We start from the raw sequence: 17,443 nt of genomic DNA on the forward strand, positions 1-17,443 counted from the left end.
AAAATGCTTTAGAAAATACAGGATTAGCAGCAAAAACAGTGAAAATAATATGTTTCAAAAAAAAATGTTAACCAGAGTGAAATGCAGGTCCAAATGGTAGTGACACCAAGAGCATCAATACGATGGAAAGCATGAAGGCCCGGAGTGAGCCCACTGATTCTTCCTTTCAACTTGGGTAACCTCCGCCTCCTGTATTTTAGAACTCACGAGTTGATCAAAGACTTGCAAGCAATTCGAACTCAATTGAAAAGAAGGGAAAGAATCGTACGTCGCGGCGGCGGCCGGCGTGTTGGATGAAGTGGACGGCGCCTTTGACGTCGTTGTTGGCGCCGGAGATGATTGCCACTGCACAGCTTTAAACCGTGCCCATTGTTTTTTCCAGTTGGTAGGATAGGAATAGGAATATCGAGGATTATTATTATTATTATTATTAATTATTAATATTCCATAATTTACCCAATATTTATTTATGTCTTTCTCGTATACAAAAAAGTTTATAAAATTAAAGAAAATACATCTCTCTTCGAAACTTTATGTCCTGACTAACAATTCTTATTTAATTCAAATACCAACAAAACGATGAAAGTGTGTCATTTTAATCTTGAATATATGTATATTGTGATAGGAACTTATGTATTTATTATATTTATGAGATATATCGATTTATTGATGTATAGATTGAAAAAAAATGTATATTAACATAAAAAAAATTATTTTTATATAAATTGAGTTGAATAGGAAATACGTTAACGTTATATGATGGTCTCACATGAATTTTTTATATATATTTTTATCACTATGCAAATGCATTATGACTTCATCTAATTGGAAATTTTGTTTATAATAATTATTAGTACCTGAACAAATAGATTTTTTATGGGCCGACATGGTTTCGATTTAAATAGTTGTGATAATTACAATTTTGGTACGCCATATTTGTTTTTAGTTTTATTTTCGATTTTGGATTTTTCATATTATCAAATTTCAATTATGATTCTAAATATTTTGATTTTCAATTTTAATTTTTTTTCTATAAAAAATATTGACGTGGCATTGTATATGTCAAGATTATTTCACGGGCACATCAAGAAAAATATTAAAATTGAAAAAAATACAAAAAAAAAACACTATAACTTAAGTTTATTAAATAGTACATCAAAATCTTTTTTAAAAAAATAATAAAATAGTACATCAAATTCTAAGAGTCCAATCTTCATGACCCAAATTGCAAATTTTTCTAAATAGTTTGTAAGCTAGTTGTACATATATATTTGTTAACAAAAAATAATTCATCTCTTCAAACTGTTTATCTTTCCGCTTATAATAATGCTATTCCGGTTGGTTTCTTTATTATTATTATTGATATTATTATTATTTAAAAAAGGGTCCCTCAAATCAAACACTTACATTACTCCTTTTTAAAAATATATATATATATATATATATATATATATTCTTCTGATAATCATGATGTCTTGCTTACCTGGGTTGTAGCCTGGGCTTCCGGTGACCCAAATTTTTTTAAAAATAATTTTTTAGTCAATTTGTCAATAATGGAGCTTAAAAAAATGCTAACCAATAATAGGTAAGTGTTTGCAAACCGTATGAAGGATAAGCTTAATCGAATGGATTGCAAAACTTTGAAACAGACACATGTATAGAGAGTTGGAAGAAATGGAGATATAATATTAGATTTTATAATTTCAAACATGGAGTAAATGAGGATGGATTTAATTAACAAGGAAGGGGACATATAGGAGGAAGATCCCACATGAAGGTGGGGTGATGATCAGTGGCAGACTCCATATCCATATATTCTTGCACACCATTGATGGCGTAAAGCGACGCTGATATCTGTCTTTCGACTTTCATCCGCTCGAATTCCGACAAGCATATGTTGTCGTCAAACATCGTGGCATCATCGGCCCCGCCCCCGCATACAATCTCCGTCCAGGGCAGATCAAAATGGCTGAAATCCGGCTTATACACATCTTCAAACATCCTATAATTGCTATGATCATCAGCACACTCGAAAATTGTGGTAGCAGTAGTAGTGGTAGTAGTAGTAGTAGCAGTAGTAGTATCTGCACTGGTAGCAGGGCTCGTGTCGCGACAGTCAGCAGTATCAGCAGCAGCAGCAGCAGTAACAGCAGTAGTACTAGTAACGCATGGTTCTAATTGGCTTTTAAAATTGAGGGCGTTAGGCGATTTTTTTGTCTTGGTGTTCAAGAGATTTCTGATCCTGGATGCAAGAGGAGAGTTTTGTGAGGAATGGAGATGAGACGTGACGAAATTCGTGCGGGTGTTGGAGCCGCGAAGGAGGCAGGCGGCCTCGTCGTAGGCGCGGGCGGCTTCTTCGGCCGTCTCGAACGTGCCGAGCCACATTCGGATCTTCTGCGTGGTGTCTTTGATCTCAGCAACCCATCTCCCAGAAGCCCTTTGCCTCACTCCGACAAATTTGTTTCTGCTCTTGTTCTTTTCCATTTTTCAGCATTTTGTTGCCGTTTTTTGCTCTCTTTCTGCTCGAATTGAATCTCCATTTGTGCCTGTTAATGATCAGTCTTTCGGAGTTGGAACAAATAAATATCAAATTGTTTTGCTTGTAAGTTGTAAATACACAAAATTACCATCTTTAATTTATATATATGTACACAAAGCTGATCAATGTTGAATTGTTTTATTTCTTTTATTGTGGTGGTTCTTTTGAATTATTTGTTTGTGTCTTTTTTTAATGCAATGACATCACTCTGTTTCCCACCCAAATAAAATAATGGGATAAATGGCCCAATCACTTTTTTCAAGTATTAAAATACTGTTTTAAAACAAAACCAAAAGAGCTAGAAGAATATATTTGGTGAATCTGAACTGGTCAGTTTTGTCTAGGTAATTTTCTGGTTTTTATATGTTATTATAGATGGAGTTTTTTAATCTTGTAATATGATGAAATTTTAGTTTTTGGATTATTAATATGTGATGTTATGTGAGTGATTCATATAATTTATTTAGGTTAGATTTTTTATGAAATGATATTTTTTAACATAAAAATTAATATTTTTTTCTGAATTATGATCGATTTTCATATATAGAACAACTGTTTTATGACGATGTTGCTTATTCTTAATTGTGACTAGCAAAAATATATACACGTTGTGTGTGAAAACTACATAAAATACAATAATTGAAGGAAAAAAATTGAGTGAAAAAAAGATAAAAGAGCATGAGAAAGGTTTTATGTTTTTTTGATCACATAAATAAATTATTTTGGATGAGGAGCACAACCAAATATTACAATAGTGGAGATAAACGTAAGAGAGTTGTTGAGAAAATAAAATAGTGAGAATAAAATATTACTTTATTACCCTTCTTGTATTGATTTTCTTAAAATTTCAATTAGTAAAATTAGGGATATTTTAAGATGTTCACTTAAAATACCAAAAATAATTTTTATGATGCCAATGAGGTCTTGGCCTAGTGGTCAAGATTGAGGCCCTGAGACCTATGAGGTTTCAGGTTCGATTTCCGTTGACTGCGGGTAGATTTCCTAATTATTTAGCTAAATTTAGCTAATTTTTTAGCTCGAGACAAGCACGTTTCGAGTCTATATTCAAGTCTCGTCGGTTGTGCGGGTCTTCTTGAGTCTATGTTTAAGTCTCGTCGGTTGTGCGGGCAAATTTCATTCTTTAATATTGCAATATGATGTAATTTCGATATTCGATGCAATTTGTATTTAAAAAAAATAATTTTTATAATACTCTTTTCTGTTGTAATATAATAAAGATGTTTCATGATTGTTGAAAACGTGTTATGAATTGGTTAAAGGCGTGTGTACACTACTAGAAAAAGGACAAGTTACTGTGAAGTGGGAGAAAGATGTTGGAACCACTTTGTTTTGCACTGATATATTATAAAACTTTCATTCACTATATTACTTTGTATTATTCACATTATAAAGGGACTATTTTTGGTACATTTTATGTGAATTTTTAAGATTGTCCATCACTAAATAAACAAAAAGAATAAAATAAAACAGATAATTAATCACTTCATTTGGATTTATATTTTTAATTTTTAGGTGACAATCATTATTAGCTGTGAAACGAAAATTCTAAAATCAATTTATTTTTTTTAAAAAAATCTATCAATCACATACATAAAAATATAGTCGATTCTATGTTATATCTGGAGTAACACTTCTCACTATACTATAATACAACATATTCAATCGATCATCTCATGAACCTCACGTACACACTGTATTAAAAATAGAAGAAATGCTACCGTAGATGTAGTATAAACTGGCCTAAATATATGCATCGATTACTGATAGACAATAAGGATAGTGTTAAGTAGAGCTCAATATGGCAAATCCTTTAGTTCTGGACTGCCTCTTTGTCCTATGCCTCCAACTTGAATTACAAGTCAAATTGTGGAATTAAACAATGGTGAGGGCAGGAAAGCTTGCCAGTTGGAGGCAAAATAGGATTCAACAAGTCTCCATCTCTTTTACAAAATGGAATAATATATAAAACACAAGATGCCATTCTAGAAACGCCAGACAGAGTAGATAAAAAGTCCTTTTCAAATATTGTCATGCTGCAATTTTATTTAGTTATTTTGCTGGTTTTCTATAAACTAGGAGCTTAAAGGTCTAATTTGGCTTTTGCGTTGGAATTTTTCCAAGTTGTTTAAACCAAGCTCGCACGCTGCCCATAGCCTGTCTACCTAGTCTGGTGATTAGAATATTTTATTTGATGTTTTTACTGATTGTAATATAGAATAATTCCTGTCGTACACCGAATGGTAATAAGAAATGCATACGATAATGTTAAAAAATGTTGGTCTTACCATCCAGGATGTTCATAAGCGATGCATCGATGTTTTCTTCGCGTGGTTTAATTTGATGGAAGTCTTCATAATATTTCAAACTTTTATGAAGTAGAAGTTTTAATAAATCGAGTAGTTCACGAGTTTTTCGAGTTTGCTCGATTCATATTTGAAATTACCGAATTCGAGCTGAACTCTACCGTGTTCAATTTTTTTCAAACAAAGTTCTGTTTTGTTTGTTAGTTTGCGGACTGATCACAAACTTTAAGATTTTATTAATATAATATAGTTATTATATAAAATAGGTATATTTTGATCGATAATTTTAGTAGCTCATAGCTCACAATACTGCCTAATTTTGTGAATAAAATATCATTATTCTTATCTTAATCAATGACTTTTATCATCTTTTTTTTTTTTTGTTCAACGCTTGGTTTACTTATATTTGGTATCTATGGTTTTAAGAGATAAAGACCGATTACTACAGTTTATATATAACTATCGTACCAATTAAAGTGATTCATACATCTTGCTCAACAATGAACGTAGCACTGGATTGTAGTGTAGACTTTTGTGGATGCCATTCTTTTGTTATTTTAGTGTAAATGTAAAAAAAGAGAGTAATTTAAATACATATAAATTTAAGTGCTTCTTCTTCTCTTTTTTTTTTTAAAGAGCTAAAAGGCTAAAAGCCCTTTCTAAATTTGAATCCGAGGCTTTTAGAGTTGGAGAAAATTTTTATATTCAAAATTGTGTTAGTTTAAAGTTTTTTTTTTAAGAGTGTTAGTTTAAAGTTAAATGATAATGAAATAATAGAATGGGTTGGAAATGACCACAACACGCAATGTAAAAGTGATTGGATTCTAATTCGAAGAGTAAAATGCTTGTTCTAATTTTTTTTAGTAAATATCCATAAATTTAATATTTCAAATCACTTATAATTACATCAGAAATAAGTTATTTTAAAACATCACTACATCTACATTAGAGTTTAGACTATGAATGAATTGTTCGTGGAGCGCTCCACAGCAAAAAAAAAGATCTTAGTAGTTGTTTTATTCGTCCCATTCCAAAACACCTCGTTACCCATGTCAAAGAGTGCGAACTTCAATGCACACGAATCTAATTCGAAGAATAAAACAATTAGATACCGTTTTATTGATTTGATGTATGAGAGATGAATAAAAATATGATAAAAACATGATGAAATATAGATAATCAATACATAGATATGAATAATATGTTATTTTTAATTTTGTAGGATTATTGTCATTGCTAATTTGACATATATATGACACTCATCTTCTACTAAAATGATAAGATGAAAGATATTTTTCATCAAGTTCAAATATAATATGAAATGACGTTGGGTTAACAAAAAGATGAAAAAAATTTGAGATGAGTAAAATTGGGCCATTAAAAAAACTAGACCAATCTAAAATGTTATTTTAAAAAGTAGATCATGCAAAATTTTATTTTGGTCAAATGACCTCTTCCAAATAAAATAAATAAATAAAAATGCATATCAAAAGAAACGCTTAGGCTGGTGAAACCCTTCCCTCCATCTCCAACGACTCTTCTTCTCTTCTTCATCATTTTCTCCACCATTGATCATCTCTCCTTTTTTTTTCATTCTTCCTCTACAATACTCAAGATAACATTGTAGTTTTGTTTTTTCTTCTACAAAGCCTCAACTTTTTTCAATATAAAAGGATGTGAAAGCTTAGGTAAGATTTTATTTTTTTGCAAAAAAATCTACTTTGTTTGAAGATTTACTGTTTTGTATTATTGTGTATGTATTGTAAACAGAATTTTTCATATTTTTCGTCTTTGATTATTCAGTCGCCCAAAACTAAAAGTTCAGTCGCCCAACTATGTTATTCAGTCGCCCAAACTGTTTAATGGGCAAAAATATATTTTTGTTTATAGATTTAATGCTTTGTATTATTGTGTAGATATTGTAAACATAATTTTGCATATAATTTCATCCTTAATTGTTCAGTCGTCCAACACTATAAGTTCAGTCGCCCAAACTGCTTAATCGCAAAAAAATCCATTTTATTTATTGATTTAATGCTTTGTATTATTGTATATATAGTGTAAACATAATTTTTCATGTATTTTCATCCTTGATTGTTCAGTCGCCCAAAACTATATGTTCAGTCGCCCAACTATGTATCTAGTCGCCCGATCTGTTTAATCGCAAAAATCTATTTTATTTATTGATTTACTGCTTTGTATTATTGTGCATATATTGTAAACATGATTATTCAATATTTTCATCATTAATTTTTCAGTCGCCCAACATTATAAATTAAGTTGTCCAGCCATGTATTCAGTCGCCCAAATTTATATGTTATGCAATCTGTATTTTTTTGACATCATTATTACTTATTTTGTATAGGAATGAAGATCATCCAGATATTGATTAATTCTAATGGAGAGTGGAAGATTGATGAACAAGGAACTTATACATGGTTATGCAAATCAAAAGAATGGACAACGATTTCGATTGATGATGGCAATTTGACCATAGACGTTGTTGTGAGTGAAATATATGAGATACTTGGTATGACTAAATCATAAAATGAGTTGAAGTTGAGTTATTTACCAGTAGTAGATACATGCAAACCATGCCCAATCTATATACGTGATTCACGATCGTTGACGACATATTTATCATTTGGTGATGCACGTACTAGACTTGATAAGTGCATTTTATGCACTTAATTTATATATGATTTGACTTGGATTTTGGGATGTATCGAGTGAATATTATGCGTATTTGTTGTTGTTTTTATGAGTTGCAAGGATTTGAAGAAAAGTAGCAAGAAGAAGCGGAAAGCCGAATTACGGGACAGCAAACTTCAGAAAATTACTGGGAATGTTATAGATATCTAAATCCGATCTTCACCGTTCAAATTAAATTTTAGGATGTTTTAAAGTTGCTGTCTAAATTTTAGCTCAATCCGACGGCTAGAACTTAAGTTATGATTTTTACAAAAATGCTGCCCAGATGGTAAAATGGAAGAACACGTAGCGCCCCAGCTCTAGTTTTCTAGCGCTCCAGCGCCCGTAATTTCATGTCTTAAGCGCCCCAGCGCCAGTTTGGAAGCGCTCCAGTGCTAGACGTCCGTCATTGAAAAATAAAATACGAAACTTGAGCGCCCCAGCGCCGAGGAAGCAGCGCTCCAGCGCTGCGCAGTCTTCAAAAATATGGAAAGTCTTTAATAAAATTTAAAAGGGTTTTGATAGCTTATTTTTTAGGGATACGAGGGTTTAGAGAGTATTCAGAGTTTTTGAAGGCTAGAGACGGCTAAAGACCAAGGAAAAGGGAGAAGAAGCATTCTTGGCGCGAAGACGGACGAAGCGACTACCGGAGACGGAGAAGCATCATCTACCTTCATTTTTATTTCATTCTTTCTCCTAGTTTTTGAATGATGTTCAAGAACATGCTTTGTTTGATTTTTATTTACATTATGAACTAATTCCTTTGTCTAGAGGAACGACGTAGCTTGACTTGAAACCATGTTTTTGATATTTTGATTGATATATTAGAATTATTAATTCGGTTTATTCGTGTTTTCCTGAATTGATTGCGTTCAATTAACTGATCATTACTTGAATTGTTAAATTTATTTGAAATCTAGCACTCGAGAGAGGCGATTTTGAATAGGACCGTAGGAAAATACATCATTGGTGTTTATAGAGTTCGAGAGGCTTATAACTCCATTGAAGCCTTTGTAAGAATTATTGTGCTATTTACCGGATTTAATAGTTGAACTTAGATAGAGATATTGAGTTTGCTATTGAATACGAATTTCTGCTTGACACTCGAGAGAGGTAGTAGAAAATAATAGGGATTCTTGGTTAGTAAACTAGAAGAATTTATGATATAGATTTCTCTATGAATTAAACTGGTGGATGGTCAAGTGAAGTCGAACCTTTAGAATTCTTCGCTTATTGAATTTTTCTCTCGTGAACTCGTGGTTATTTAGTTTTGTTTCTTGCAAATTTTAGTTTTATAAAAATCAAACCATTTTCGTAGCTCTAAATAGGATTAGGATTTTATTAGTTGCAAATATTTGATATAATATCATTTATTCATTCTCCGTGGGATCGACTTGGACTTAATTTCTATATTATAACTTGACATCGTGCGCTTGCGAGCAAAAAACACGCAACAAGTTTTTGGCGCTGTTGCCGGGGAATGAATTTTATTTGATTTATATTAAATTGTGCTAATTAGTCTTAATTTTGATTCAGAGCATTTTATTTTATTTTGTTGGTTTTAATTTTAAATCTTTCATTTCTATGCAGTTTATGCGAAAAGCCAAAGTTACGACTCACTGCTCTTTGATCCGAAAATTGAGAAAACTACTAAAGCTTTGAGAAAAGCTAGAAGAGAAGAGTTGCAACAAATGACTGAAGAAAGAGAAAGAGAAAGAGTTGTCAATAATGCTCCGGTGCCGACCAGAGATCATTTTCGACCGGTGATCAATACTCATTATTCTGGGACAGCTCGGCAGAACATCACGGCGAATAATTTTGAGTTGAAGCCAGCTCTGATTAATATGGTGCAGCAGAATCAGTTCAGGGGTCCAGCTACTGAAGATCCAAATCTGCATCTGCGTACTTTTCTGGAGATTACTGACACAGTGAAGATTCATGGTGTTACTGAAGACACAATCAAACTACGATTGTTCCCGTTTTCTCTTAGGGACAATGCTCGTAGTTGGTTGCAATCACTACCTCTTGGGAGCATCACTACATGGGATGATATGGCTTCTAAATTTTTGGCTAAGTATTTCGCACCTGCTAAGTTTGCCCAGCATAAAATTGAGATCACTACTTTCAAACAACAAGATTTTAAGCAATTGTATGAAGCCTGGGAGCGGTACAAGGAGTTGCTTAGGAAGTTTCCAAACCATAATTTTCCAGATTGGGAACAGATTGAGTTATTCTACAATGGTTTGAATGGGCCAACTCGTATTTCTGTGGATGCTGCAGCTGGAGGTTCAATATTTTCTAAATTTCCTGAACAGGCTTATGAGATGCTTGAGCAAATGACTGTTAACAGTTATCAGTGGCCGAGTGAGAGATTTGTAATAAGGAAGTCTGCTGGAATTCATGAGGTTGATGCATTCACTGCTTTGACTGCTCAGATGGCTACTATTTCTACACAGTTGGCTGCACTGACCAAAAACAATCAAGTTTCTATTAAGACAGCATCGCTGGTGACTGCCGTAAATTCTGCTGATGGATTTGAGAGAGTGGAGCAAGCTTAATATGTGAACAACAGAAATTACAACAACTATCAAGGTAATCCTGTACCCAATCAATATCACCCTAGTCTGCGTAATCATGAAAATTTTTCATATGCAAATAATAATAATAATGTGTTGAATCCTCCTCCGGGATACAATACAAATAAGGGTGAGGGTAAGCCTCCTTTGGAGGATGTTGTTAATGCTTTTGTGCAGGAATCGAGCAAGAGGATGGCGAGGACTGAGACTCGCCTTGACAGCTTAGAGACGCATGTGGCCAACATGGGTGCTGTATTGCAATCCATGGAGACTAGCATTAGGCAATTGGCGAACGCACTTAAAGATAATAACAGAGGCCAATTCCCAAGTAATACTGAGGTGAATCCCAAGGAGCAGTGTAATGCTATCACGTTGAGGAGTGGGAAGCAGGTGGATAGTGAAGAGGGCAAATATGAGAGCAAGACGTCTGAAAAAGTTGCAGTTGACGAGAAGGAGGTCGAGGAGAAAGAGTCTGAACCTGAGCAGAAAATGATGTACAAACCTCCTTTTCCATACCCCAAAGGTTCAAGAAGAAGGCAGTGGACGAGCAGTTCTCAAAATTTTTGGAGATTTTCAAGAAGATACATATCAACATTTCTTTTGCTGATACTTTGGCACAAATGCCGAATTATGCGAAGTTTATTAAAGAGGTGATGTCCAAGAAAAGGAGGCTGCAAGAGAATGAGGTGGTGAGCTTAACTGAAGAATGTAGTGCTATGCTCCAAAAGAAGATGCCACAAAAGCTGAAGGATCCAGGGAGTTTTACTATTTCTTGCACTATTGGTTCTTCTTATTTTAATAATGCACTTTGCGATCTAGGAGCTAGCATTAATCTGATGCCTTTGTCTATTTTCAGGAGCTTAGGACTTGGCGAGGTGAAGGCCACAATGATCGCATTGTAGCTAGCTGATAGATCTATCACATATCCGCTTGGAATCATTGAAGATGTTTTGGTAAAAATAGATAAATTTATTTTTCCGACGGATTTTGTTGTGCTAGATATGGAGGAGGATGCAAATATGCCACTAATATTGGGGAGACCTTTCTTGGCCACTGCTGATGCCAAGATTGAGGTGAAGAATGGTGAGTTGTCGATGGGTGTGGACGGAGAAAGAGTTATTTTTAACATATTCAAGAAATCAAGTAATCCACCCATCGAGGAATTATTCATGATTGAGCGAGTTGTGAAGCTGGATGGTCATCCCAAACTTGTTCATGAGGTAGATTCAAAAAAGAATGATCCGAAGGTGCCAAAGAAGAAGAAGAAAACGAAGAAGAAATCAAAGTTTAAAAAGGTTGTTGAATATATTTGGAGGGTGAAAGCGAAAGGAAAGACCCTCAACAAAGCGGAACCGGGCTAGAATTGGAATAAAGTCGGGCTATGGACTATAAACTAAGCGCTTCTTGGGAGGCAACCCAAGCTATTGTTTTTTCCTTTTTTTTATTTTCTTTTAGTTGTTTTTGTTTTTATTTTTATCATGAGGAAACTAGACATTAATAATGATTTTGAATTGTGTAGGTTAAAAAATATGGAGCTGAAAGAGTTTAGGAGCCACCCCTGATGAAGAGTTTTGAGTGATTAAGATGGTGCTGAGTACTGACGCTTGGTGCCTAAGGTATGTGTCCCTTGTTTTTAATGAATACTGTACATTGAGGACAATGCACAATTTAAGTTTGGGGGGGTGTTTAAAAATTGTGAAATTTTGAAATTTTTTATGAGTTAGTTGGAGTTGAAGGCATGATGTTGTAATTGTGTTGGCATATGATGAAAATAAATTTTGTGTGCTGAAAAATTTTATGTTAGCTATATTTAATCTTGAGTTCTCACATTTATGCACGAATGCCATGATTTTCGATACTCCTAGCAATTAGAAAAAAATTATGTGGATTTGTGATGTGGAATAGAGGATTTGATTCTTAACTCTTGTGATTTTTATTTGAAACTGAGGTAGATTTTTAAGATCACAGAAGTGATTTAGGCATTTTTTTTCGAATCTATTGAGTTTTTTTAGCCATTCTATATTCATGAAAAATCCAAAACAAATTGAGTAGCTAAAAAGTTCAAAGAAAAGTAATGGCGGAGAAAGTAAGGTGAGGGGAGGCCTTGAAAAGAAAAAAAAATGAATTGAAATTCTAGTTCAAATACAAGGCATAAAGATGGAGATGTATGGAGTAGAAGAAAGCCAAGACTAATGTCTGGCAATGCAAATAAAATTTTTTTAGCTACTCATAATCCTGCACAAATTGAAAATATTCAATTCCCTTTGCTTTGCATCATGAGTCCTTGTTTGCATTGATATATATATATATGAATGCTTATCTCCTGCTGATTATGCTTGAGCCTAATGTTAACCGAAAAAGTCCTGTTGATCTGTGTGAGTAAAAGTTGAACTTGGTTGAGAGTATTTTGAAACTTGAGGGCAGAGTTAATGATTTTATGAAGCTTACGGATTGCATGATTTTACCGAAAGTTAGGTGGGTAGATGAAATTGGAAAATCACACACACACGAGAACTCTTGAGAAAATTAGTGGGCATGTGTATTGAATCTTGAAATGTAAAAATTCAGAGGTCGACTACTCGACTATATTGCTCATTACTGTTTTGCTCGGGACTAGCAAAAATCTAAGTTTGGGGGGATTTGATAAGTGCATTTTATGCACTTAATTTATATATGATTTGACTTGGATTTTGGGATGTATCGAGTGAATATTATGCGTATTTGTTGTTGTTTTTGTGAGTTGCAAGGATTTGAAGAAAAGTAGCAAGAAGAAGCAGAAAGCCGAATTACGGGACAGAAAACTTTAGAAAATTATTGGGAATGTTACAGACATCTAAATCCAATCTTCACCATTCAAATTGAAGTTTAGGATGTTTTAAAGTTTCTGTCAAAATTTCAGCTCGATCCGACGGCTAGAACTTAAGTTATGATTTTTACAAAAATACTGCGCAGATGGTGAAATGGAAGAACACGTAGCGCCCCAGCTCTAGTTTTCTAGCGCTCCAGCGCCCGTAATTTCATGTCTTAAGCGCCCCAGCGCCAGTTTGGAAGCGCTCCAGCGCTAGACGTCCGTCATTGAAAAATAAAATATGAAACTTGAGTGCCCCAGCGTCGAGGAAGCAGCGCTCCAGCGCTGCGCAGTCTCCAAAAATATGAAAAGTCTTTAATCGAATTTAAAAGGGTTTTGATAGCTTATTTTTGAGGGATACGAGGGTTTAGAGAGTATTCAGAGTTTTTGAAGGCTAGAGACGGCTAAAGACCAAGGAAAAGGGAGAAGAAGCATTCTTGGTGCGAAGACGGACGAAGCGACTACCGGAGACGGAGAAGCATCATCTACCTTCATTTTTATTTCATTCTTTCTCCTAGTTTTTTAATGATGTTCAAGAACATGCTTTGTTTGATTTTTATTTACATTATGAACTAATTCCTTTGTCTAGAGGAACGACGTAGCTTGACTTGAAATTTCATGTTTTGACTATTATTTTGCCTACTATTATTTGTTCTTAACAATTTATTTGTGTATTCTTGATTTGATTGTCTTTTAATTACTTGATCACTAATTGAATTGTTATATTTATTTGAAATCTGGCGCTCGGGAGAGGAGATTTTGAATAGGATCATAGGAAAACACAACCTAGGATTTTTGTAGAGGTCGGGAGACTTACAAGTTCCTTTGAGGTCATTGAAAGAGAACCATAGAACTTGATTAAATTGTTTTGTTGTTTGATTTTTGATAGGGATATCGAAATTAGCATTAGAATAATAACATTTACTCGGCACTCGGGAGAGGCAGTAAATAACAATTAAGGGTTCTTGGCCTATAAATTGGAATAGATGATATAATCAATTAATATGATTTGCATGAATGAAAATCAAGTGATATCTTGTATCTAGAACCCGTCTCAGATCGTGTACCCAAAGCCATCCTTCAAATTCTAGATTCTTTATTTTATTTTAGTTTATTGAAATTTAAAACTTTGATTTTCTAAACAAAATTGAGATTATTTTAATTACAGGATTTGGTGTGAATATAAATTTTCAATCCTCCTGGGAATGATACTCTACTCATCATATATTAAAACTTGACACCGTGCACTTGCGGGCACAAAATTACGCAACAAGACTCGTGTTGCATGTGAAAGTCATTAAGATTTGTGATATTGGAGTTCATAAAGAAAATGATAACGACTTTCATGTTCACTTTGGAGACGTGGATGTTATAAATGCAAATGTTAGAAGAGAAGAATGTGTTTTTGATGCAAATGTAGAATGTGGAAGAAAATAGTTTGATTTGGATATGAATGGTTTAAATCAGGGTACATGTGATAAATATTTTGATTGTACTTTTATTCAAGATGGTATCGAATTGTCTGCGACAACGAAATATTTAATGGTTGAAGAAGATAATTACAATGAAACCTTTAATCAAAATGATGATTTCGATCGACCAAGAACACAAAGTCCACATGTTGATTATCATCACTCTGATATAGTAGAAGTGAGCACACAAAATTTGTTGGAAATCAGTAATGGTGTCGGTGCATATTCATTTACCGATGAATCGAATTTATCAGTTGGTCAAGAGTTCAGCAGTAAGGCTGAATTTAAGAAATAATTGACAAAGATTTATCTGAATGTTTCATTTGAAACATGGGTTGAAAGGTCGACGAAAAAAATTTATATAGTGAGATGCATTACAAAAAAATGCAGTTGGAGAGTACGAGCAACACAAAAAAAAAAAAAAATTCAACTCAGTTTCAAATTCGAATTTATTGTAACACACACACCTTTGACCTTTCTGGCAAACGAAGAAGACATCGACAAACAACTTCTGCTGTAGTTGCAGATGCGTTGGTAGAAAATTTTAAAGGGCAACAAATCATCCCTGCACCAAAAACTGTAATGACGATGATGCAGAATAAAAGGCTTGGTGTTAGCTACTACAAAGCTTGGATGGGCAAACAACTTGCTCTTAATCATTTGAGAGGAGATCCGGAAGAGAGCTACAGAATCATGGCAGCTTATTTATTTGTTGTTAAGCAGGTGAACAAAGATACCGTAACTCATTTGGAGATCGACTCTAGTGGAAGATTTAAATACATGTTCCTGGCTTATGGGGTATGCATTCATAGATTTCGTAGAATGCAAAAAGTTATAGCAATTGATGGTACTTTTTTGAAAGCAAAATATAGGGGTGTTTTACGTCTTGCGATAGCCCAAGATAGAGATTTACATCAATACCCCATTGCATGGGCTGTCGTTGACTCGGAGAATGAAATGTCATGGACTTGGTTTTTGGAGAAATTGCATGAATTGATTCCAGATGATCGTGATTTGGTAATTATCTCTGATAGACATGTTGCCATTATCGCTGCAGTTGCCGCGGTGTACAAACATTCACATCATCTACATTGCACATGGCACCTTTCACAAAATATTGCTACCCATTGTGGTAAAAAAGGCGGTGGAGCTGAGTTGTTCATGAAGACTGCTTATGCATGCAAAATATCTGAGTTTAACATGTTGTACGAGAAGTTGAAAAATCAATACCCGAGTGTGACTGCATATCTCGATAAAAGCACTTCACCGGACAAATGGTCTAGAGCTTTCTGTCGAGGTAACCGATATGATATTATGACAACTAATGGAGCTGAATCGATAAATTATAGATTGTCCGAGGAAAGAGAGTTGCCAATCATAGCGATGTTGAATGCACTTCAAAGTATGGTTTCAGTTTGGTTCAATAAACACCGCACATCGGCAGAGTTAGCCTCAAGCAGAACAAAGTTAATTCCATTGATAGAGTTGATTTTGCGAACCAGGTTTAATGAGTCACAGTTCCTAAAGGTAACTCAATTGAATTATTCTAAATATCATGTAGTTGGCGATGATACAGATGAAGTGGTTGATTTCTCCACCTATTTGTGTAGTTGTTGTGTGTTCCAATGTGATAAAATCCTTTGTAAGCACGCATTAGCAGCTTGTCATCTTGCAAATTATGATATCTACGAATTGTGTTCACCTTATTACCTCATGCATATGTGGCGCCAAGCCTACTCGGGTACCATTTACTCTGTGCCTCATCAAAGAGATTGGAAGATTCACGAAGATATTTCTATTTTGGAAGTGTTGCCTCCTCACTTCAAGCCAAAGCGAGGAAGACCAAATAAACAAAGAAGGCCATCTACTGGAGAGTTTGGACGACAACGAAAGAACAAATGCAGTATATGCAATGATGTTGGAAATTATAAGTCGACATGTACTCGTAACACCACTTGATGTAGTAGAAAATATTGTTTTTTAAAGTGGTCAATCAAATCTTTATTTCATGTAGTTTGACAATTATAACTATTGCAATCATTTTATGTGATGTAATTCACGAGTTATAACTATTTATCATATAATGATATACTTACGTTGATGTTAAAGACTGTAAATTTTGAAACTAGTGTAAAATAGAGCAAGAGCGACCGAAGGCGACTGAGTCATGTGATATAAAAAGGTGATGAAATTCAAGAGTTATAACTATTTACCATATAATGGTATATTTGCGTTGATGTTAAAGACTATATTTCAAAACCGACTGAGAATAAACGATAAGAACTAGCTCAAGAAAAACATAATCGAAACTCATTCGATTCTAACAACATCCGGAAATTGAAGTATAACTGATCGGAGAAATACTTACGATAGAACGAATCTCTCGCTGCTGGGATCGCGAATCTTCTTTCGAAAATAAATTCTAACGGACGGATCGACCGAAAAATGAAATCACAAAGCTTGAAGATCTCTTGGGGCGTCTTCAATGGAGGGAGCATGTTGGAGGGGATGAAGGAGAAGATAATGAGACTTAGTTATCACAATTCCAAGACCAAATAATATAGCAAATTCCATTTTTGCGTTTTAGTCCCTGAAATTTTCGAAAATTATAAAATAGACCCTGATCAAAATCAAAACGGCTCTTGAATTCTATAATCTTCTATTATAGCAATAAACTCAGTTAAGATTAATTTGGGGCGTTACAAACTGGCCAAAGAACAGCAACACCAAAGTACAAACAAGCTAATTTCAGCCTTTCCAAATTTATAGTACTTTCCGGTGTTTTTTTTTTATCTCCTTCAGCTTTTCTGCCACCTTCTCAATATATACCTTTTCATTTCCACCAAAATATCTATATCGAAATTGCATCGTCTCTGTAACTACAGGAAAGTCTTCCGAACAATCAAGCCTAGTTATAAGTGCATACTCCATTTTTGAAAATCTCAAAGGTCGTTGATTCACAATCATCCACAACTCATCACTAGTAGAAATAC

The 17,443-nt window shown here is 34.1% G+C and overlaps 2 protein-coding genes and 1 non-coding gene across 3 annotated transcripts; 1 reads left to right on the forward strand and 2 right to left on the reverse strand.

Annotated features, from left to right (window-relative positions):
- Positions 1 to 1,718: 1,718 nt before the first annotated feature.
- LOC140888532 (ethylene-responsive transcription factor ERN1-like) lies at positions 1,719 to 2,484 on the reverse strand. Its single transcript, XM_073296222.1, has one exon. The coding sequence runs from the start codon at positions 2,482 to 2,484 to the stop codon at positions 1,735 to 1,737; it is 750 nt and encodes a 249-aa protein (XP_073152323.1). The 3' UTR covers positions 1,719 to 1,734.
- A 7,170-nt stretch (positions 2,485 to 9,654) lies between these two features.
- LOC140894034 (small nucleolar RNA R71) lies at positions 9,655 to 9,760 on the reverse strand. Its single transcript, XR_012153588.1, has one exon. It is a non-coding gene; the product is annotated as a small nucleolar RNA R71 (small nucleolar RNA).
- A 5,272-nt stretch (positions 9,761 to 15,032) lies between these two features.
- LOC140888533 (protein FAR1-RELATED SEQUENCE 4-like) lies at positions 15,033 to 16,409 on the forward strand. Its single transcript, XM_073296224.1, has one exon. It carries the CDS (start codon positions 15,033 to 15,035, stop codon positions 16,407 to 16,409), a length of 1,377 nt encoding a protein of 458 aa, XP_073152325.1.
- The last annotated feature ends 1,034 nt before the right edge of the window (positions 16,410 to 17,443 follow it).

This window comes from Henckelia pumila, chromosome 3, assembly GCF_033568475.1.
Source record: "Henckelia pumila isolate YLH828 chromosome 3, ASM3356847v2, whole genome shotgun sequence".
NCBI classification, from domain to species: domain Eukaryota; kingdom Viridiplantae; phylum Streptophyta; class Magnoliopsida; order Lamiales; family Gesneriaceae; genus Henckelia; species Henckelia pumila.